General features: G+C 46.7%; 1 protein-coding gene across 2 annotated transcripts in view; it reads right to left on the reverse strand.

The window, feature by feature from the left end:
• RRAS2 (RAS related 2) overlaps positions 1–1,930 on the reverse strand; it is a 31,259-nt gene extending 29,329 nt beyond the window's left edge. The window contains exon 1 of one of the 2 annotated variants that reach the window (XM_080975319.1): positions 1,598–1,930. In XM_080975319.1, coding sequence (XP_080831445.1) covers positions 1,598–1,702 — 105 coding nt within the window. In that variant the 5' untranslated portion in view covers positions 1,703–1,930. Of the gene's footprint in view, positions 1–944; positions 990–1,597 lie in introns of those variants that run through there. The other variant, XM_080975320.1, reaches the window with a different exon arrangement.
• Between the last annotated feature and the right edge of the window lie 18,918 nt (positions 1,931–20,848).

The following is a 20,848-nucleotide window of genomic DNA, read 5'->3' on the forward strand; positions in this document are numbered from 1 at the left end:
TCCATCTATTGCAAAATGAGCTAAATACGATACAGAATCTAATATTTCTACTACCTCTTCCAAGCATATACAAATCATGCTTCCCAAGCATTAACAATTCCCAACAATGCCAGGTCACCTTAGCTGAAACTCAGCTTTTCTGTGCACAACCACCAGACCACCACCCTCCTTCCCATCCCTTCTACTGCAACATAGCTTCAGCTGCCTTATACTGCCTATATAACAAGAATTTTATTTCCTGTCCCTAGTTTACCCTCAACATATGCACACAGATATTTTGCAAGCTCCTTTGAGGTTTTACTGCGACCAAGGAGCATATGAATGTTCTGAAACAAATAATAAAAATAAAATACACACAAAAGACATCCTGAAATTGTTACTTTGGTAAGAGACCATTTTCCTCCCACTTCAACACATAAACGTGGAAGGCACACTTCAATTCAAGGTCCTCGTGCCCTACAGGGCTTGGGTACGCGGAACAAGAGCAGTCAATCTCCTCATCCATTCAGAGCCTTAAGCAAACATTACATCAAGGCTGAAAACCTTAAATAAACATTGCATCAAGGGCTTTTTTTATATAAGTGTTCGGCCTTTTTTCCCTCCGTTTCCTTTTAAGCAGCGGCTTCCACTTTATCACAAAGTATTTTCCTACTTATATGCCCTCAAGCAGATGCCGATACTCTCCTACGCAAATAATACGTACTTTAGAGCTCAATAAGCATTACCTCTTTAGGAGAGGTTACCTGGGCAGAGGTAACGCGCCCGTCACCTGCCAGAAGCGGGATTAAGAAGGAAGAGAGATTCTTAACGCATCGCCTTTGCTTGGAAGGATTTTGTTCCATCAAGTATGATGTAAGCAAAAAGTCAAAACATCTTTGAACACACGCCAAAGCTCATTGGCTGCCAACGCGGCCGGTTCCCAGACAGCGCTTAAAGGAACATACCTGTTGCAAAGCAAATTCCTGGAAAGGCATCCGAGCGCAGAGATTTCGCGCCGACAGAGCCTGAAGCTACGGGAAGCAGCCTCGGTGGCCGGTGGGCTTCCTCGGAAGTAAACCCCGCCGAGTTTGGGGGGCACTTATTCAAGGAAGGCGCACGCGGCAGCGCCCAGGGGACGGACCCACATCCAGTCCGAGATCGCCCAGCCGCGCGGAAGCAACGGGCCGAAAAACGTCTCGCAGAACACGGCCGCCCCGTCGAAGTTGGCGCGGGGAGCAGGACCAGCGCGGGGAGCAGGACCAGCGGCACACCCCTCCCCCGGCTGTGCGCGCTCCCAGGCCCCAGGAGCAGCGTCGCCGCCAAGCCAGCGGGCAACCCCTCCCTTCGCCCCCAGCCACCCCGTCCAGGCTCCTCTGGCCCCGAGCAGCGCCACAGGCCTCCCCGGGCAGGGACGAGAGGAGCTTCGCCCCTCCCAGCAGCGCCTCCCGTCCAGGCGCGCGCAGGCTCCCCACACGCCCCAAGGGGGCCCCCACCCTGCAGGCAGCCCCGCGGAGGAAGGGGAGGGGGCTTCGGCCGCCTGACGGGGCCGCCGCCGCCGCCCCACCCTGGCGAAGCACAGCAAGAGGCGCCGCCGCCCCCCCCCTCGCAGGCCCCTCACCTGGATGAACTGGATGGTGAGCGCGGACTTGCCCACTCCGCCGCCGCCCACCACCACCAGACGGTACTTTTCCTGCCCCGGGCCGTCCCGGCAGCCCGCGGCCATCGAGGAGGAGCCCAGGCCAGGCGAAGGCGAGCAAGGGGCGCCGCGGGCACCTCCCGGCCCGGGCTAGGGGGTCGCTGGCCGCCGCCTCGCCGCTCCGGGGGCTGCCACCGCCACAGGCCCAGCGAGGGGGGACTCCGGCCAAGGGAGGCGCGAGCGAGGAGCCCAGGCGGCGGCAGCGGCTCGGGGGCAGCTGCCAGCTGCAGGCTCCTCCTTTTCGGCGCGGCAGCTGCGAGCAGAGTGAAAGCGGCAGCAGCCCCGCTCCGGCTACAAATGGCCGTCAGGAGGTGGGCGCCGGCATGCAAATAGATTTATGAATATGCATGAGCTGGGCGGGAGCTTCTCCCTTCGCCAAGCGGGGCAGCCGGCGCCTGGCGAGCGCGGTCTTGCTTACACACCGAGGCAGGCGGGGGGGGGGGCTCTCACACGCGCGCGTCCCCTTTCTCAGTCTCCGCCTCCCCCGCGCCTCAAATTCCCACCGTGAGTTTTTTGCTGAAGGGACTTGCATTTTTTATATTTCGGGGGTTTTTTTTAGAAGTTGCTGTTGCAAAGAGAGAACTCCTATGTTTTGCTGTGAGAACCGCTTTGCACATCGTTTCGGTCAAGGAGAACACTCCGGTTTTTCGGATGCGTTGAAGTCGGCGGCGAGCCTCGCGTCAGTCAGCAAAGATTCCGTTTGCAACCCTCGGCCACGCAAACGCAAGAAGTGTTTGAGCCCCTTGGGAGAAATGGATTTAAGGGTGCTCTACAGTGTCACGAAACTCAAGGAGCGTGGCAGTGATGGTCCTGACAGTGCAGGAGGGTCAGGACCTCCCAGGGCATCACTGCTTGGAGCCGCATAGCCAAGGAGTTCTTCAGGCTCCGATTCCTGCCAGCCCACTTGACCACTACAGCCCTTGGCATGCCCCCCCCCCCCAGCCAGTCACCGTGACTATCTCTCTGGCACCATGCACCTATGGCAACAGAGCTGGCCTTTGAATGAAGCAACATGAAGCAGTCTGCTTCAGGCTGCAAGATCCACAGGGACAGCAGATTCAACCCCCCAATGGATCGCCCGCTGCTACTGCCAGAGAAGAAAGGAGAAGGGGCAGCTTCCGGGTTCCGGCGAGACCTTGTGGGGCTTTTGCAAGATCTCACTGGAAGCTGTCGCCACAACCAGTTCTCCAGCATTGCCACAGGCGCCCCACCACCACTGGAGAAGTGAGAAGAAATGGCTGCAGTGGCTTCTGGTGAGAACCCTGCCTCTCACATGCCTCTTGCAAGACTTTGCCAGAACCTGGAAGTCTCAGGTGGCAAAATGAGACAGACTGTATGGCAACCCCCTTCCATTCATGCTGCCTCTCTCCCACCCAGCTGCTTGCCTCCACCATGCCCCCAGTGCAGCATTCCCCATTCCCTCTCCACCCATTGGCTCCCCCAACTGAACCTTCACAGCTCACTAGCTGTTCCCTCACACTTGTCTGCCCCTCTGGCACCTACTCTTGAAATCCAACAGAGACAGGCTTCCAGATCTTCCTTGATTGAAAATGGGTTTGGCTTCTCTCTTGGACTCCCCATCTTGCACCCAGAGGTGAGTGTGCTGTGCTCCTGCAGCCCATGACCCTGAACAGATGGCCAGTGCGATCATCTCAGCTGGTACAGAGCACTTCTTAAGGGGAAGCAAGAACCTCACTTCTCCTTTCCCTTTCCCTTTCCCTTCCAGCCATCTGTGAATTTCATGCAATATTAGCAAAGGGTGCTATGACATGAGTAAAAGACCAAAGACAGCCCCTTTCTGCAGCATTCAAAGGGCATTTGATGCACTGTACAGTAATTCCATGTATTCTCACAAACCTCTCTATGTTGGTGATCTAGTATTTCATAAAGCACAATTGGACACACAGCTCTGTTAGTCTGCCCTTCTTGCCTGACACTGCGTAACTGCTGTGGTGATAACAATGCACAGCACACCGTTACAAGACCAGGCCAGCTGAGTTATTTTGGCATCTGAGGTAGGAAATTCCACAAGCACCTTTCCCTCCCTCCCCAACGTAAAAAATACAATAATAATATTTCATTGCTGTTTCATGACACCCAGAATCAGCTACTTGCAGTGACCATCTCACTCTCCTTCATGGTAGGACTGCCGCTGCATAAAACCACACATAAGGTGACAACCCTTTGGCACAGTGGCTTCTAAACTTTTTCACTCATGGACCACTTGAAAATTGCTGAGGGTCTTGATGGGCCACAACGATTTTTCTGCCTCTTCTAATGTGTGGTGCTAGGGGCTGTATGATTTAAAATTGTATTTTCACATACTTGTGCTAAAGCAGGCTTCTCCTTAAAAAAGCTCCTGGCACCAGGAGTTACACTGTAAGACATCACAGCATCCCGGGTCCCTCTCCCCCACTCCACAATCATTACTCTTATTAAAAGTTCAGTTACTTCAGGGAGAGTCATATCTGGCTTAGACAGGAATGTCAGAGGCTTGGTAACTGCAACAGCATGCAAAGCACAGCATGCGCAACAACTGGTAAGTCTGCAGCACAACTGAATTTTTACACACTGATGTCAGCAGCATAACAAATGAATCAGTTGTCACCTTTGATGTTACCACAATAATGGGAAATCAACTCATCATTAGCAATGAATTCTTCAGTGTATACTAGTGACACCGCCAGCTTTTCCAGCAGTAGATCGTATCTCAGTGATTGATGGTTACTTAGAAAAACACACCCCAGGTCTTTATTTTCTGTGGTTTTTTTTTTAATTCCTGGGCTCAACACCTTTATGAAACTACACTTTATCATATTCAGGTAGGATAATAATCCACAGAGTTTCTCTGGGGGTCATGGATGTGGTTTGCTGATTTATTTTCTTAAGGTCTGGTCCAAACCCCAAATCTGGTGGGCTGGAAGGTGTTAAGATGTGGCACATCTTCCCACCAGCTGAGAAGAGCCTCATCAGAGCAAATATCACCTTCTGGCAGAAGCCCACCAGACAAAACCACACCTGCTGGAGATCTTCCTGGCATAACTTCCCCCAAAGGACCATGCTGGGGACAAAGATGATCCAGGATACAAAGAGTTATTGACATATGGGGTTGTTGATTTATCTTCTTCATTTCCCTCCCCTGACCCACCATCTTATTTTTGTCTACCTCCCCATAAATGTAGCCATATACATTTATTTCTGGGAGGTTTCTTTTGAGAGCTCTTTAATGGATATGTATGTCACTTTCTGTCTCTGTCTTCAAAATGGAGTGACTTGAGCCCTGAAAATTAATAGCTACAAATAAAATAAATAAATACACTGCCAATAATGTTGTGGTGCCTGGTGACATGAACAACTCCTTATATCACTTTCACGGTTAGTTTTTAAAGGCATTTTATAAAGAGAGCAACTTATTGGTTGGTTGGCATCCATATCGGTCTCCGCAGAGAGCAACAGTTGCTTGTGAAAATACAAGCTGTTTCATCCTTGTTTTTGTAAGCAACTGACAATGAGCTAAAACCACAGCGGCAGCTAAAAAAGCCAATGCAATTCTGGGCTGCATCAATAGGAGTATAGCATCTAGATCAAGGGAAGTAATAGTGCCACTGTATTCTGCTCTGGTCAGACCTCACCTGGAGTACTGTGTCCAGTTCTGGGCACCACAGTTCAAGAAGGACACTGACAAACTGGAACGTGTCCAGAGGAGGGCAACCAAAATGGCCAAAGGCCTGGAAACGATGCCTTATGAGGAACGGCTAAGGGAGCTGGGCATGTTTAGCCTGGAGAAGAGGAGGTTAAGGGGTGATATGATAGCCATGTTCAAATATATAAAAGGATGTCACATAGAGGAGGGAGAAAGGTTGTTTTCTGCTGCTCCAGAGAAGCGGACACGGAGCAATGGATCCAAACTACAAGAAAGAAGATTCCACCTAAACATTAGGAAGAACTTCCTGACAGTAAGAGCTGTTCGACAGTGGAATTTGCTGCCAAGGAGTGTGGTGGAGTCTCCTTCTTTGGAGGTCTTTAAGCAGAGGCTTGACAACCATATGTCAGGAGTGCTCTGATGGTGTTTCCTGCTTGGCAGGGGGTTGGACTCGATGGCCCTTGTGGTCTCTTCCAACTCTATGATTCTATGATTCTATGAAAACCATACTTTATTGAGGCAATGACAAATGACGGTTCAATGTTGTGCTGGGCATGCTGGCATGCTGACTTCAGATCTTCAAATCCATCCCCAGAAAGGAGGGACCCTAAGCAGGTCAACTAGGCATGTGTGTGTATTCAGCATCTGCCCACCTGTTTAACTATCAAACAGAAGTGTGGGTGCTTTTTATCTCAAAGAAGGATGCAGGTGAGGAGAGAAAAATCTGCTCCCTCCCATCCCTGCTGAATCCAGCCAATCAGAGGCAGTTTTAGGGTAGCGCTGCCTGTTTGGCCACACTGGGCCCCATGTTGCAGGGGATGCCACAACAGTGCTGTTGTCAGGCTTCAGGAAATCTGATCCCTCCCCCTCACGGCAGGCTGCCAGTAATAGAAAGAAGAAGCTCTTACCAATGTCTTTTATTCAATGTTCACAGAGAGAAGCTTAGAAATGTCGCCTCTTGGGGTAATGGCGTTGCTCCAAGTAATCTCCCCCCCCCCTTCCCTCTCAGTTGTCAAGAGCACCCTTCCTGTGGCTGCTTAAGGCCATTTGCCTTTTAGTTTTCTGCTCCACTACTTTCACTGTTCTCCGGGTCCTGGGAAAAGCGGGGTTTGGAATGCTTTCTAATGATAACGTGTCAGCCTGCTGCTCCTCCCTCCTCTTCTCCCATTCTCTCCCAGCTTTGCCCCTCTTCTGTCTCAGAGCCATGACCTTCTGCAAACCACTGTTGTCAATCTATACTGTCTTCCTCTTCTCTGGGAGGTGCAGGGGTGGGGTTTCCACCATTCCTCCTCAGTCCAGTCCTTGACAGCTGTAGAACAGAGTGTGAGAGATGGGGGGCACCAAATTTTAGCATTGCACATGGTGCCACTGAAATTTGAGAGCCAATCAGAATTCTATAGAAAGCCTACAAGTAGGACATGAGTGCAACAGTGCTCTCTCCATGTGTGATTCCCAGCAACTGGTATTCAGAGACAAACCTCACTATACAGTGGTACCTTAGGTTAAGAACTTAATTCGTTCCGGAGGTCCGTTCTTAACCTGAAACTGTTCTTAACCTGAAGCACCACTTTAGCTGAATGGGGCCTCCTGCTGCTGCCGCGCCACCGGAGCCTGATTTCTGTTCTTATCCTGAAGCAAAGTTCTTAACCTGAAGCACTATTTCTGGGTTAGCGGAGTATGTAACCTGAAGCGTCTGTAACCTGAAGCGTTTGTAACCCAAGGCACCACTGTACTTCAGTGCTGTAAAAAGCCCCCCTCCCCACCCCAGTCCTACTCTGATACTGGCTTAAAGGATCTGTGTGATGAGGCAAAGCAGGTTTTGCTCCCCCACAACACTCCATGTGTTCGACTTTACAGTGGTGCCTCGCAAGACGAAAAGAATCCGTTCCGCGAGTCTCTTCGTCTTGCGGGTTTTTTCGTCTTGCGAAGCAAGCCCATTAGAGGTTTAGCGGCTTAGCGCTACAGTATTAGCGGCTTAGCCGGCTTAAAGATCAGCTGATAAGCAGCTTAGCATCAGCTGTTAAGCGGCTTAAAGATCAGCTGATAAGCGGCTTAGCACCAGCTGTTAAGCGGCTTAAAGATCAGCTGATAAGCGGCTTAGCATCAGCTGTTAAGCGGCTTAAAGATCAGCTGATAAGCGGCTTAGCCATCAGCTGATAAGCGGTTTAGCGGCTTGGGGAAAAGGGGGGGAAAAGGAAAAAAACCCCGCAGGAACTCGCAAGACATTTTCGTCTTGCGAAGCAAGCACATAGGAAATTCGTTTTGCGAAGCACCTCCAAAACGGAAAACCCTTTCGTCTAGCGGGTTTTCCGTCTTGCGAGGCATTCGTCTTGCGGGGCACCACTGTATATAAAAACCAGGCAAATGCTTTTTTTAAAAAAGTAGCAAGCTATTCAGCAGACGTAGGTTTGGGGTTAAAAAAAATACAGCTTGTCTTAACATGTTGTATTTCATTTCCGTCTCACCTTTATCCTCCAAGGAACTTAAGATAGTCTACATGGTTCTCCACAACCACATGTTATCCTTGCAACAACCCTGTAAGGTACATTAGGATGGGAATCAGTGACTGAGCCAAGGTCAAACTTCATGCCTGTGTGAGGATTTGGCCTGTGGTCTCTCAACCCTCTAATGAAAGAGCCTGGGACAATGGACAAGATGCCCCCTCTCCCATTACATGACTGGACAGGCAGTTGAATCTTACTTCAACACTAGCAGTGGGATTTCCAGTGCACTTGGCAGCCAGGAAGTATGTGATGGGCCTGTGGTGTACATAGATTTGCTCTCCAGCAGAGGGGAATGGCCAGTGGTCTCAAGAAGAATGGCTGGGAGGTTGTCAGCTGCTGCCACCTGAGGCGCTTGCCTCACTCTATCCAGCGGTAGGACCACCCCTGGCCAATGTCAAGTCAAACTTAATATTATTTAGTAGAGGGAGTACATGCAATTGGTTGAGAGTTGCTAAATGCTAAGCAAATAAGAGGTGACAAGTGATGCATACATGGATGCGTGGGCCAGCTTAAATTCTAGGTGGAATGAAGCCTATGGCAGCCAAAAGAAGCTAAGAGACAAGAATTCAAGACAGGCAGCAGGTGGAAGGACATGTTCACAAAGGGTGCATGGTAGGGAAAAATGGTAGAAAACAAGCCTTCAAAGCAGTTTGAGGGAGGGAGGGAGGGAGGGAGGGAGGGAGGGAGGGAGGGCAACGTGGTTGTTCTGAACTTCTGAGTAAATCTGATAGCCTCAGATTTATCAGCAGCCTCTTCCTCCTTCCTTCTGCTGGGGTTTGCTGGGAGGCTGAAGCACAAGGCAACAGGGACCCAATCCCGTTATGCCTCATTGCCTCTGGTTGGCAGGGCACATTTGAATACCAGATAGTACAAACAGAACTGCTGGATTAGACCATGTAATCCAGTACAGTCGTACCTTGGTTCTCGAACTTAATATGTTCCATGAGTCTGTTCGACTCCCGAAACCATTCGAAAAGCAAGGCACGGCTTCCGATTGGCTGCAGGAGCTTCCTGCACTCAAGCGAAGCTGCGTCGGATCTTCGGCTTCCGAAAAACGTTCACAAACCAGAACACTTATTTCCGGGTTCGCAGCGTTTGGGAGACGATTTGTTCGACAACTAAGCCATTCAGGAACCAAGGTACCACTGTACTCTGTTTTCAACAGCAACACCTCGGGTAAGAACATGGATGGGGCACAAAAGGACCAGTCCATCTCTATTGAAAGGGAGGGAAGTCTGGGACAATAAGCAGAGCAAGTCTGAAGAGTTACTGCTTGCACTCTAAAGAATCTTACTTCTTTTTCCTTAGGCTGTGTAAAGCTTTCTGGCTGTAAGTTGTGTAACTCCTCAAAGCGTGACACACACATGATACATTTACAGAGAAGTGTTGGGAGGAGAAAGGTGGCCATGTGCTTATGCCAGAATTATTATTGGCTTTCGTGGGGACCATCCCCCAGGAATCCACACACAGAAGAAAGAAAGAAAGAAAGAAAGAAAGAAAGAAAGAAAGAAAGAAAGAAAGAAAGAAAGAAAGAGGTGGTAGCAACTACCTGAACTAGGTCCCAGTGGGAGAACCCAGACTTGCTTGTGAGAATGCCACAAGAGTGCGGGGAAATCCAAAGTAGCCTCCAGGCCTGTGGCAGGATGTGAGAAAGTGAAATCTAAACTAGGACCACAGGTCATAGACAAGAAAGGATTTTACCCCAAGATGGGGCGTTGACAAGTCTGTGAATCTTCCTTCTTGTGTAATGGTGATTTTGGTAATGGTAATGATGTTGAAAAATGTCAGCTGCTTTACATATTTCCTTCTAAAATTAGGCCTGCTACAGATAAATCCAAGAAAATCAGGTGATTCCCTGAACTCTAAAATATGAAGCTAATGCTGAGTCCCACAAAAAGACCATTGATATATCTTAATAAGGAATTTGAGGCTTCTTTTCGCCATTATTGTTCTTGTGCTCTTATTCTTGGCATCAGCATTTGAAAAATATTCATGCAAAGGGGTAGGTTTTCCATTACTAACAGTTTTGCAGACTAAAAGTTTTGTAACACCAGTATCAAACAAAGCTCCTTTCCATATGCAGCCATTATTTGTTGCTCTTCATCCCTTATCCCATTTAGCAATGCAGGAATTTTTTGATGATTCCTCTCCGATGATACAAGCCAATGAGATATTTCAAGCTGAAAGAGTCTGTGTTCTTCTGGAGTGCAGTCCCTAGTCATTTGAGGTTCATTTCATAATGATAATATTATAATTTATTATTTATACCCCACCCATCTGGCTGGATTTGCCCAGCCACTCTGGGCATCTTCCAACAAAATATTAAATATTAAAATACAATAGTCTGTCAAACATTAAAAGCTTCCCTAAACAGGGCTGCCTTCAGATGTCTTCTAAAAGTCTGGTAGTTTTTGTTCTCTTTGACACCTGGTGGGAGGGAGTTCCACAGGGCAGTTGCTACTATTGAGAAGGCCCTCTGCCTTGTTCCCTGTAACCTCAGTTACAGTGAGGGAACCACCAGAAGGCCCTCAGTGCTGAACCTCAGTGCCCGGGCTGAACGATGGGAGTGGAGACGCTCCTTCAGGTATACTGGGCCAAGGCCATTTACGGCTTTAAAGGTCAGCACTGAGTGATAATTGGCCATATTGGCCGCATCTAAAGATAGTTTTTTAAGAAGCGATTTGATAACCGCCTCTTTCAGCGGGTCTGGGAAGGCTCCCTCACAGAGAGAAGCATTCACCACCCCGCGAAGCCCATTGCCCAGCCCTTCCCAGCTAGCTTTTATAAGCCAGGATGGGCAAGGATCAATGAGACAGGTGGTTGGTTTCACTCGTCCAAGCAGCTTGTCCACATCCTCAGAGGTAACAGATTGGAATTGATCCCACACAACTTGACTAGACAGGACTCTAGCACCATAGCTGTCAACTTTTCCATTTTCTTGCAAGGAATCCTATTCGGAATAAGGGAATTTCCCTTTAAAAAAGGGAAACGTTGACCGCTATGCTCTTGCACTCTCCCGCCCCGGCCCTGCTCCCACGGTGGAGTCTAACTCTTCCCGAATCTGAGCAACTTTATCTGCAAAAAACTTTGCATAATCATTGCAGGAGATCATGTGGCCTGTACTGGGCCCCGATGGAGCAGGTGGTTCCACTAAATTGCGAACCACCTGAAAGAGTCTCCTCCTTCTGTTTTCTGTAGATGCAATAGAGGCGGCGAAGAAGACCCAGGGTGTCATCGACCTGGCTGCTGGCTGCTGCTTCAACTCCACCCGATTCAATTGTCTGCACCCCCTCTTATCCCCATGAAGCCCCACAGCAGAGGTGGCTTCCCAGTTCCCTGCAGAGCTTGCTCATCAGAAATAATATTTTCAGCGTGATTAATTCTTCCTTCCATTTCTAAATCTCTCCCCCACAACTGGCAGAATGTCTCCCAGTTCGTGTTGTTACAGAAATAGCACGAGATGGCATATGTTAGTGTAATTGCTTTAATTGATCATTTCTCTTCATTTGGAGAGCGTGCTTGAGCTCTTATCCCTGCAAAATGAAATTTAAATGGAGTTCATCTTCAGATGGCAGGCACAAGTACAGGGAAGCACAGGAGACACTGCCAAGAGCAGCCCTGCCAGAAGGCAGGGTGAAGCCTCAGCTTCAGGCTGCAAATGGAGGCACAATTAATGGAGGAGCTCCGTTTGATAAGTACCTAAACACTGTATCTCTTTAAAAGTGCCTTGACTGCATCATGCATGCTTCTCTGGTACCAGGATGGAAAGAGGGGCATAACGATACCAAGAACATGACCCTTGCACACACAAACAACAGTGCATTGCACACAGACACTCTTGAGAAGTCCCGTGACATTCTGGATGCATCATGCCAAGAAATATCAAAGATACCAGTGGATTGGGTGTGCCTGTGCAAAGGAGAGTGGCTGGATATTGTGTTGTTGTTTTTTACCTTTGCAGAATCAGGTACATCTTCTGATCAGAGTATAGACATTTACTGATTTGTTTTCATATTTTGCATTCCTTTTCATGTCTATCCCACCTACATTAGTTATTTACAGGGCCACAAGGAAGATTATTGCTGAAACATGATTGAAACGCTTCGGGCAATTTTGTTGCAACAATAAAATTGGGGAAAGGCCATAGCAAAACAGCTTGCCTCCAGATTTCAGGTTCAAGGTTCAATCCCCATCTTCTCTAGGAAGGGCTTGGGGAGATCCTTGAATTCTGGAGAGTGGCACCCAGTCTTAGTAGACAAAGGACCAAGCCCAAAGGATCAAGAGTCTGACAGCTTCCTGTGTTCCTTATAAGCAACTACTTTTGAGCACCAGTCTAAGAATCCACCCCTTGCTGTTTTCAGCTTCTAGCCCTTTTCCCTTTTAGCTGGATTTCATCTGCACAGTGAGAAGGCTAAGGTTGCCCCTTTATGGATGAGTTCACTCTCTTTTTCCCAAGCACCGGACTCTTCCACACATCCTCTGAAGGATCTGTTTTCTGGGGAGGAAATAGAGCACTCTCAGTGATTTTGTAAAAACGTTTGCATTTGCACACCTATACTGTATTTTTCTGTGTAGAAGACGATGCTTTTTGCTATTTAAAAAAAGGGCAAAATTGGGTGTCGTCTTATACACGGATAGTGAATGCAGAGGGGGGACATGCGATTAACGGCAGCAGCAAGCAGGAGATTGGCAGCGGCAATTGGGTGGGTGATTGGTGGCTGCGGCAAGGCCTACTGGCGATTGGCTGTGGCTGCGGCAATTGGGCAGGTGATTGGTGGCTGTGTCAAGTGGGTGAGTGGGCTGTTGGTGGCGGCAATAGGGCAGACAATTGGCGGCTGTGGCGAGGTGTGCGATCAGCAGTGGCTGTGGCAAGCGATCAGCAGTGGCGGGCAGGCGGGTGAGCGATTGGCGGAAGTGACCTCTCCCCCCAAAAAAGCTAAACAACTTAATTTCTTAATTTTGGGTTTAAAAAAATAGGGGTCGTCATATACATGGGGGATTCTTATACATGGAAAAATACAGTATATTGTGGAGGGAGGTTTAGGATTCAGCAGCAGGCATGGGAAGTATGAGGAGCAAGAGAGAATCAAGAGAAAATTCCTTCAGAACATACAGTCTGAGAGCTTAGCAGGGCACCTCTGCCAAGGCTCTGTCACCAGCCTCTAGAACCACCACTTAAAAACTACTTATTTACTGCCCTCCAGGCTGCACCTGCATTCCATGTATCAGGTTTCTAAGCAAACCCTAAGCATGGCATTAGGCTTTTTGGCATCCTCATTTCCCTATAAAATGGTCACTTGTTTCCATTAAGAATGAATCCTATGAATTGCAGCAGGAAGTGAATGGAGGTGGAGTGGGGAGGAATGATCTTCACAATGTGCTATAAATTTATCTGGCCACACTGCCTCATCATGCCATGTTGACCATATGAACCTATAATGAGAAAACATGGTCAGGTTTGATCACTAGGTTTGATCCTTCCCAGCTCTCTGATGCTAGGACACTAACCTTTCAAACTAACATTTTGTTGACAACATCTGCAACTTCTCGAGTGGTATTCCTGGGGTCTTTCTTTTCCCTTTGTAACACCAGTTAGTTGAGCATCTCCTCAACTAGCAGAGAGCTGGTTTATGTCACTGAATAGATTCACATTGTACTTTGTTCACAAGACTTTATCGATTTGTTTATTTGTGCCTTATGCCTGGAGAGAGTAAGGTCCATAGCTCAGTGGTAGAACACCCTCTTGGCAAGAAATTCCAGGTTCAATCCCTTGTGTCCCAGCTGGGGCTGGGGAAGACCTTCATCTGAAACATGCTAGTCTGTGTCAACAAAGGTCTGACTCGGAATATAAGACAGTTTCAGTGCATGAGTTTCATGAGCATCTTCCGTCGTCCCACCCACAAACCTTAAATTTCTATAAAAACCAATGGAAATAATAAGGCAAATCTTAACAATAATGCAGCTGAGATAACTGATATTATATAAGCAGCAGGAATTCTGAGAGATTTTGAATCTCCCTTCACCTAAAATCTCATCCGGAGTGTCAGTCTTGTATAATTGGTGCGTTTGTTTCCAGCCTGAAATGCATGCATGCTTGCACACTTATTTAGTTAAAGCATTTACCAGCTGCTTTTGCATTTTTAAAAAAAATGTTCAAGGCAGCTTATAATCACAGTACATTCTCATTTAAAAAATAAAACAAAAATTAGGTTCACAGAATCTGTTTGGATCTGTTTTGTGTAGCTGCCAAAAGACACAACTGAAATCTATGGGGCTCCTACAAAGCAAACTGCTCACATTGAGCAGACTTCTCTACTTGTTTTCCTTGATCATTGTCAGCCATCACTGCTTCAGGGTAGTTTTTACCATACTGCTTTACAGTTTATATGCTTTCCTTTTTAAAAAGGAAATTCATCTAGTGAGTCAGAATCCCTATAAATGTCAACCCAGAGCTTAATGTTGTTAAGGTTTAAACCGGGAGCTTCATCTAATGAAATGAAATACTTTTTACAATCTGGGCTTCTGAGTCATGATCAGGTGAGATCTCGGAAAGGTGAGTAACCACAGAAGCAACTTTTCTGGGAAAACTCAGAAGTCTATTTCTGATGTTTGCTTCCATCAGTGTTTCTAAATGAATATTTTAGATTATTCTACGTAAACCGCTTGGAGGTTAAATTTTGTTGATTAAGTGCTATAAAAATTTCAGAAGATAAAATAAAAAATTATTAAAGCACCAGTGGGAATTTCTTATATGGAAGGCTAGTTGAAATCAATGGGATCCCATGGGACTTTGTGCAGGAGAAATGTCCAGAACTCAATGTTTTCAAATAATTCTGGGCACTGTCGTTTACCCCTCACAGAGTTCCAATTCCCAGCAACCCTTAGCAAACTACAGTACCCAGAATTCTTTGAGGCTTCAAATGTGCTTTAAAGGTACAGTATCTACATAGTCTCATTATTTGAAAACCTTCATGTTTTTATTTTAATAATATTCATTCATAAGCAATGCTGAAACAATTACGAAAGGGGGAAAAGGTAAATTTTCAGGAAGACAGCAGAAGAACCCCCAAACCATGGTCATACAAGGAACAGTCACCTTTCCTGTTGTCCCGTACTATACTGTGAGCGTAGTTCAATAGTCTCTTTCAGTATAACATGACAAAACAGATGTGTCTTAATGCTGCTGCGGTGATCACATGATGTTCCCATACCCTCCAACATGCCACAAAGGAAAATTGGGACGTGCGTCTTTCATAGCTGTGCTCCCACACAAGTCATGTGACTCACACAAGAGTGTGACCCGCCCCCCAAATGTGCATCTTTTGTGGCCACACTCCTGTGAGAATCACGCAAGTATGTGATCCCTGAAAACATGCATCTTTTGGGGCTGTGTCCTTGCGAGAGTCAGGTGATTCATATGATAGCATCTTCTGGGGCCACGCTCTTGCGAGATAGAAAATGGGACATCCCAAGATCCAATCAGAAGCAGGGATGGTTTCTATAATTCCAGGATGCTCCACTCAAAAGCGGGACAGTTGAGGGGTATGTGTTCACTGTTCTCCAACATGGCACTACAAGAGGCTATGAAACTTCCCTTGCAGCACAGTATGGGAAGGCACAACATTGTCCAGTTGTCTTGGCAACCCAGGAGCCTTATACCAAGCGAGACTATTGGTCCATCGAGATAGGAGGTTGTCAACATGGCCCCTACCGCCCACTAGTGGGCATTTCAGGATTCTAGGTGAGTGGTAGGGGGTTCTATGGCACAAGCTGAATCCTCCTTCCATCGAGCACTGGTGGGTGGTAAGGAAATTTTACCATCAAGAAAGATGCATTAGTGAGCGGTAGGTATAAAAAGGTTGACTACCCCTGGTCTAGATCAAGTCAGACTGGGAACATTGCAGTCCTACCTGGGGATGCCATTGATCAAACCTGAGAGCTTCTACATGCAAAGCAAATGTTCTACCCCTGAACTAAGGCCCCAGTAGGTAAAATCCTTTGCCACTTGGATGTCCCCTGAAAAAATCACTCAATTGCAGGAAGGTACTTCATTGGAGGGGCAGTGAAAAACATTCCCTGTTTTTAGTTAGACCAAAATAATTACTCAATCTTGAATTTGAAAAAAGAAGAGAGCAAAAGAGTGTCCGATGAACATAAAGGAACTGAAAATCCTAGAGCTGTACTTTGGTGATTTCAAACAATAAGAGCATGGGTAGGCAAACTAAGGCCCGGGGGCTGGATCCGGCCCAATCGCCTTCTAAATCCGGCCCGCAGATGGTCCAGGAATTAGCGTGTTTTTACATGAGTAGAATGCGTTCTTTTATTTAAAATGCATCTCTGGGTTATTTGTGGGGCATAGGAATGCGTTCATTTTTTTCTTCTTCAAAATATAGTCTGGCCCCCCAAAAGTTCTGAGGGATAGTGGACCGGCCCCCTGCTGAAAAAGTTTGCTGACCCCTGAATAAGAGCTCCCTCATTTTCTCTTTTTAGATGTCACCAAATTATGAAGCTGGGAGCAACTGAAAGGGTGGTCGAAATGACTGATCAGGGACTTTTCGCTCTTGAGTACCCATGATATGTCATGACTCAAAGCCAAACCCTCCACTACTGAAATCAAAAAGCTGTTAATGTTAGATATTTTGGTAGAGGGTCCCACCCAGATGTCTTGAGGACATCTCACAAACCACCAACACCGGTTGATCACCCAGACTTGTGTGAGCAGCTCTAAACGCAGTAGGCAGGTGTGGATGGGCAGAAATAGGTTGGGTATCTCAGGAAATGGCAGAGCATTTGGGATGAACCTTAGGGGCTACAACCACAAGCATCGGAGCTGTCCTTGTTTATGAGTGGAAGTAGAGGTAATAGTAAAAATTGACTGTAGTGTGCGAGGAGAAAGTATGCAAAAGGCAACACAGCGCAGGAGTTAACAAATCCAAAGCAGATGGGAATGTGCAAGCATCCCTATGGCTCGTCAACTTCTTAAAGGTAAAGGTAAAGGGATCCCTGACCATTAGGTCCAGTCGTAGCCGACTCTGGGGTTGCGGCACTCATCTTGCTTTATTGGCCAAGGGAGCCGGTGTACAGCTTCCAGGTCATGTGGCCACCATGTCTAAGCTGCTTCTGGTGAACCAGAGCAACGCATGGAAACGCCGTTTACCTTCCCGCCGGAGTGGTACCTATTGATCTACTTGAACTTTGACGTGCTTTGGAACTGCTAGGTTGGCAGGAGCAGGGACCGAGCAACGGGAGCTCACCCCGTCACGGGGATTTGAACCACCGACCTTCTGATCAGCAAGTCCTAGGCTCTGTGGTTTAACCCACAGCGCCACCCGCATCCCTCGTCAACTTCTTACACCCCAACATTTACACCACTATCCTGACTCTGAAGCGAAGATTTAGGTCACTACTGGAGAATGAATGGCCCTCCAGACTCCAACTCCCATCAGCCCCAGAGAGCATGGCCAATAATGAGGAACGCTGGGAGTTGTGGAGGGCCACAGATCCTTTATTCATGATTTAGGTTGCTGTGGTCACTGGAATCTCTGAGCTATGTCAAACATGCTACATTTCAGTAAGTCAGCAGGGATCATTTTCCCATGATGGTATTTAGGTAGGGAGGCCCACAAAAATATATTAATTCTCTTCCTTGTAGAATAATGGATGAAAATCAGTGCAGTATAGCAGATACATATTCAAGCTCTTCCCTTGGATAGCTGAAAATTAATCTAAATTAAGGGACGTTGTTCTCAGAAATGACACGTTCTGCTTCCTCCAGTAATGACCATGTTGTGGAATGAGCTACAATAGCTCGGATATGCTCATGGGAAGAATTCAATTGAGTAACCCTATAATGATCCAAGACAGCACCAACACAATTAAGAGAACCATAGCATTCATTAATGAATGAGAGCATTAGGAAAAGAGGAAGCTGGAGCTCTGTTAATGACTGCTCATGCCATTTAGGAGCTGAAGCTTCAGAGAGTTACTTAACTTGTGTGTTTTGATGCTAGCAAGTGAGGTTCTTTGTTGGAATCAGGCATTTATAATGGACACTCTTTTAAAAGTCCCCAAATTTTAATTTCATTGGAGCTAGTATTGCATCATGTAGGGTATGCAGAGCTGTAAACATAATCCTAATAAAAATGTAGCTTGCTTTTATGTTCTTAAGCCATTTAAAATTGCCAAAAATGATAAAAGCCCCCCAAATGCATATTTTTATTACAATTGTGCTCACAGACCCCCATGCCATGTATGATGCAATGTGCTAGCTCTAGTATATTGAGCAAGTAGAATGGGTTATTGCCATCATGCCTTCCTTGTGAGCTTCCTGGAGTCATTTGATTGGCCGTTGTTGGAAAAAAATTCCTGGAGAAGATGGACCTTTGGGTTCATCCAGCAGGACTCGTTCTTGATGAAGCAGGCCAACAACATGGTGAACCTTGTGTTGTGGACCATCATATAAATCTCAATGAAAGGAAGGATTCCATTCTTTGTTGTTGTGTAGTCGTTTAGTCGTGTCCGACTCTTCGTGAACCCATGGACCAGAGCACGCCTGGCACTCCTGTCTTCCACTGCCTCCCAGTTTGGTCAAACTCATGTTAGTAGCTTTGAGAACTCTGTCCAACCATCTCGTCCTCTGCCGTCCCCTTCTCCTTGTGCCCTCAATCTTTCCCAACATCAGGGTCTTTTCTAGGGAGTCTTCTCTTCTCATGAGGTAGCCAAAGTACTGGAGCCTCAGCTTCAGGATCTGTCCTTCCAGTGAGCACTCAGGGCTGATTTCCTTAAGAATGGATAGGTTTGATCTTCTTGCAGTCCATGGGACTCTCAAGAGTCTCCTCCAGCACCATAATTCAAAAGCATCAATTCTTCGGCGATCCATTCCATTCTTAGACATCTTTAATAAAACAACTGGGGGTGACAGGCATGAAATGCATTCCACCCTGTAACTGGTGCTCTCAGAGGTTAGCATTTCACTGGACTCAACCTCTTGGGTTTTTTTTTTCTGGGGGAGGATTGTAAACATAAAGCAGTTGAACAATAAATACATAAATTGACTTGCAAAGTTTCTGTATAGTTCACCAAGAACAAGCAAGTCGGAACAGTTGTTCTCAAGTTACAGAACAAAAATTAATAACCACTGGTGATGTCAATTATTTGGAAACGGAGAATATCAATATGAACAACACCCAGGTATCTTATCTACTCTTCCACCTCTCTTTATTTTACTGGCATATTGTGGAATGTTATTTGATCCTGGAAAGAACCCTTAACGACAACACTTGGTGAGCCCCCCCCCCCCCCCATCTCTACAGGTGGCAAGGCACTGATTAGTTCAGAGGCAATTCTTCATTCCTTCCTTAAATTACAAATCACATCTCACACTGTTGATGCATTCGTTTCCATAAATAAATGGACCTTACTGACTCACAGATGAATGCCTTCATCTGCTCCTCATGCCAGCCTGCTGACAGAACAGATTTATTTGGTACTCCGACACATCATAATTATCCTTTCTAAAAGCGACAACGTTCCTATGGCAACATTTGCATTTTAGTATTTAAGATCTCACGAACATTCCAAAGTGAGAATATGTGTGAGGAAGAGTACTGGGGCGGGGGGGGGGGAGGAAAATTCTGAGCTGTCACTTATGAAGGAGGTGGCATAAAAAGCCAGGTGCACTTGTCTATAATGTGAGATGTCCCGGCATATCTGGAGGAACACAACGAATTTCTGGTATGCACTTGCAGGAGAGTGTTTATCAGTTTGTTTTTACAGTGGTACCTCGCAAGACGAATGCCTCGCAAGACAAAAAACTTGCTAGACGAAAGGGTTTTTTGTTTTTTGAGCTGCTTCGCAAGACGATTTTCCCTATGGGCTTGCTTCGCAAGACGGAAATGTCTTGCAAGTTTGTTTCCTTTTTCTTAACACCGTTAATACAGTTGCGACTTGACTTCGAGGAGCAACTCATAGAACGCGGTGTGGTAGCCTTTTTTGAGGTTTTTAAAGACTTTGGTGATTTTTGAAGCTTTTCCAAAACTTTCCCGACACCGTGCTTCGCAAGACGAAAAAAATCGCAAGACGACAAAACTCGCGGAACGAATTAATTTCGTCTTGCGAGGCACCACTGTAATATGTTGGAAGTGATCTGATAAAATGCCATTGGAGCCTAACACTGAGACAAGGCATAGATTCCAATGGGAACCAGATAAGACTTCACAGGAAGTACCTTCAAGGAATGTACACCTAGAATTAAGAACCTAAAGAAATACCTCACACTGACATTTTGGCCTCGAGTACTGCTTTCAAAACTGCCCTGAATTTTTTTGTCTCTTAGAATGCATTGCTGGGTACAAGGCTTCTATTAGCCAGATTAAGATGCTTTGAAGCAGAGTGTTGGTGATTTTTATTAATTTCTTACCTGCCCTTCAGCAGGCTACAACAATTTTAAAAGACAATTTTTAAATCAATTAAAACAAATAATCTGGTGCAGTGCTTGGACTAAGTCCATTGCCCCCAAAACCTGCTGCATTAGACTTGTTAGCACCTCGTGTGGCGCTGGCCCCCTCCATCCTCTTTCTGCTCAAATTCAAAACATATGGAGCCCAAAATGTTCTGCACAAATTACTGTCTCTGTTATCAGCACCCAATAACCACATTGATCACAGCTTGATATTGCATCAGTAAACCAACATGTCCCAGGAAGGAAGGAAGCAACTGCCCTTAAGTAGGGATCAATCTTGATCATTCCCCCCCCCCCCCACACTTTTCATGTGTTCCTTCTCAGCTCGCTGCATGCATCTGATAACAGTACGTTGTTGACTTAAGAAAGCTCACCACAGTGTGGACCACTTAGGACTCTAAAAGATACCAGCATATGTTTGCCTTCTGAGTACTTTTTAGTTAACTGAGAGGCTATAGTACATATCCGCCATACCTTGGCCAGGTTGACTGAGAGGGAATATGGTTCTCAGGTCAAAGAAATATTCCCCATCTCTGAGAAAAACAATGCAGATTAAAGTACACACC

This window comes from Podarcis pityusensis, assembly GCF_964106645.2.
Source record: "Podarcis pityusensis genome assembly, chromosome: 1".
Classification (NCBI taxonomy): domain Eukaryota; kingdom Metazoa; phylum Chordata; class Lepidosauria; order Squamata; family Lacertidae; genus Podarcis; species Podarcis pityusensis.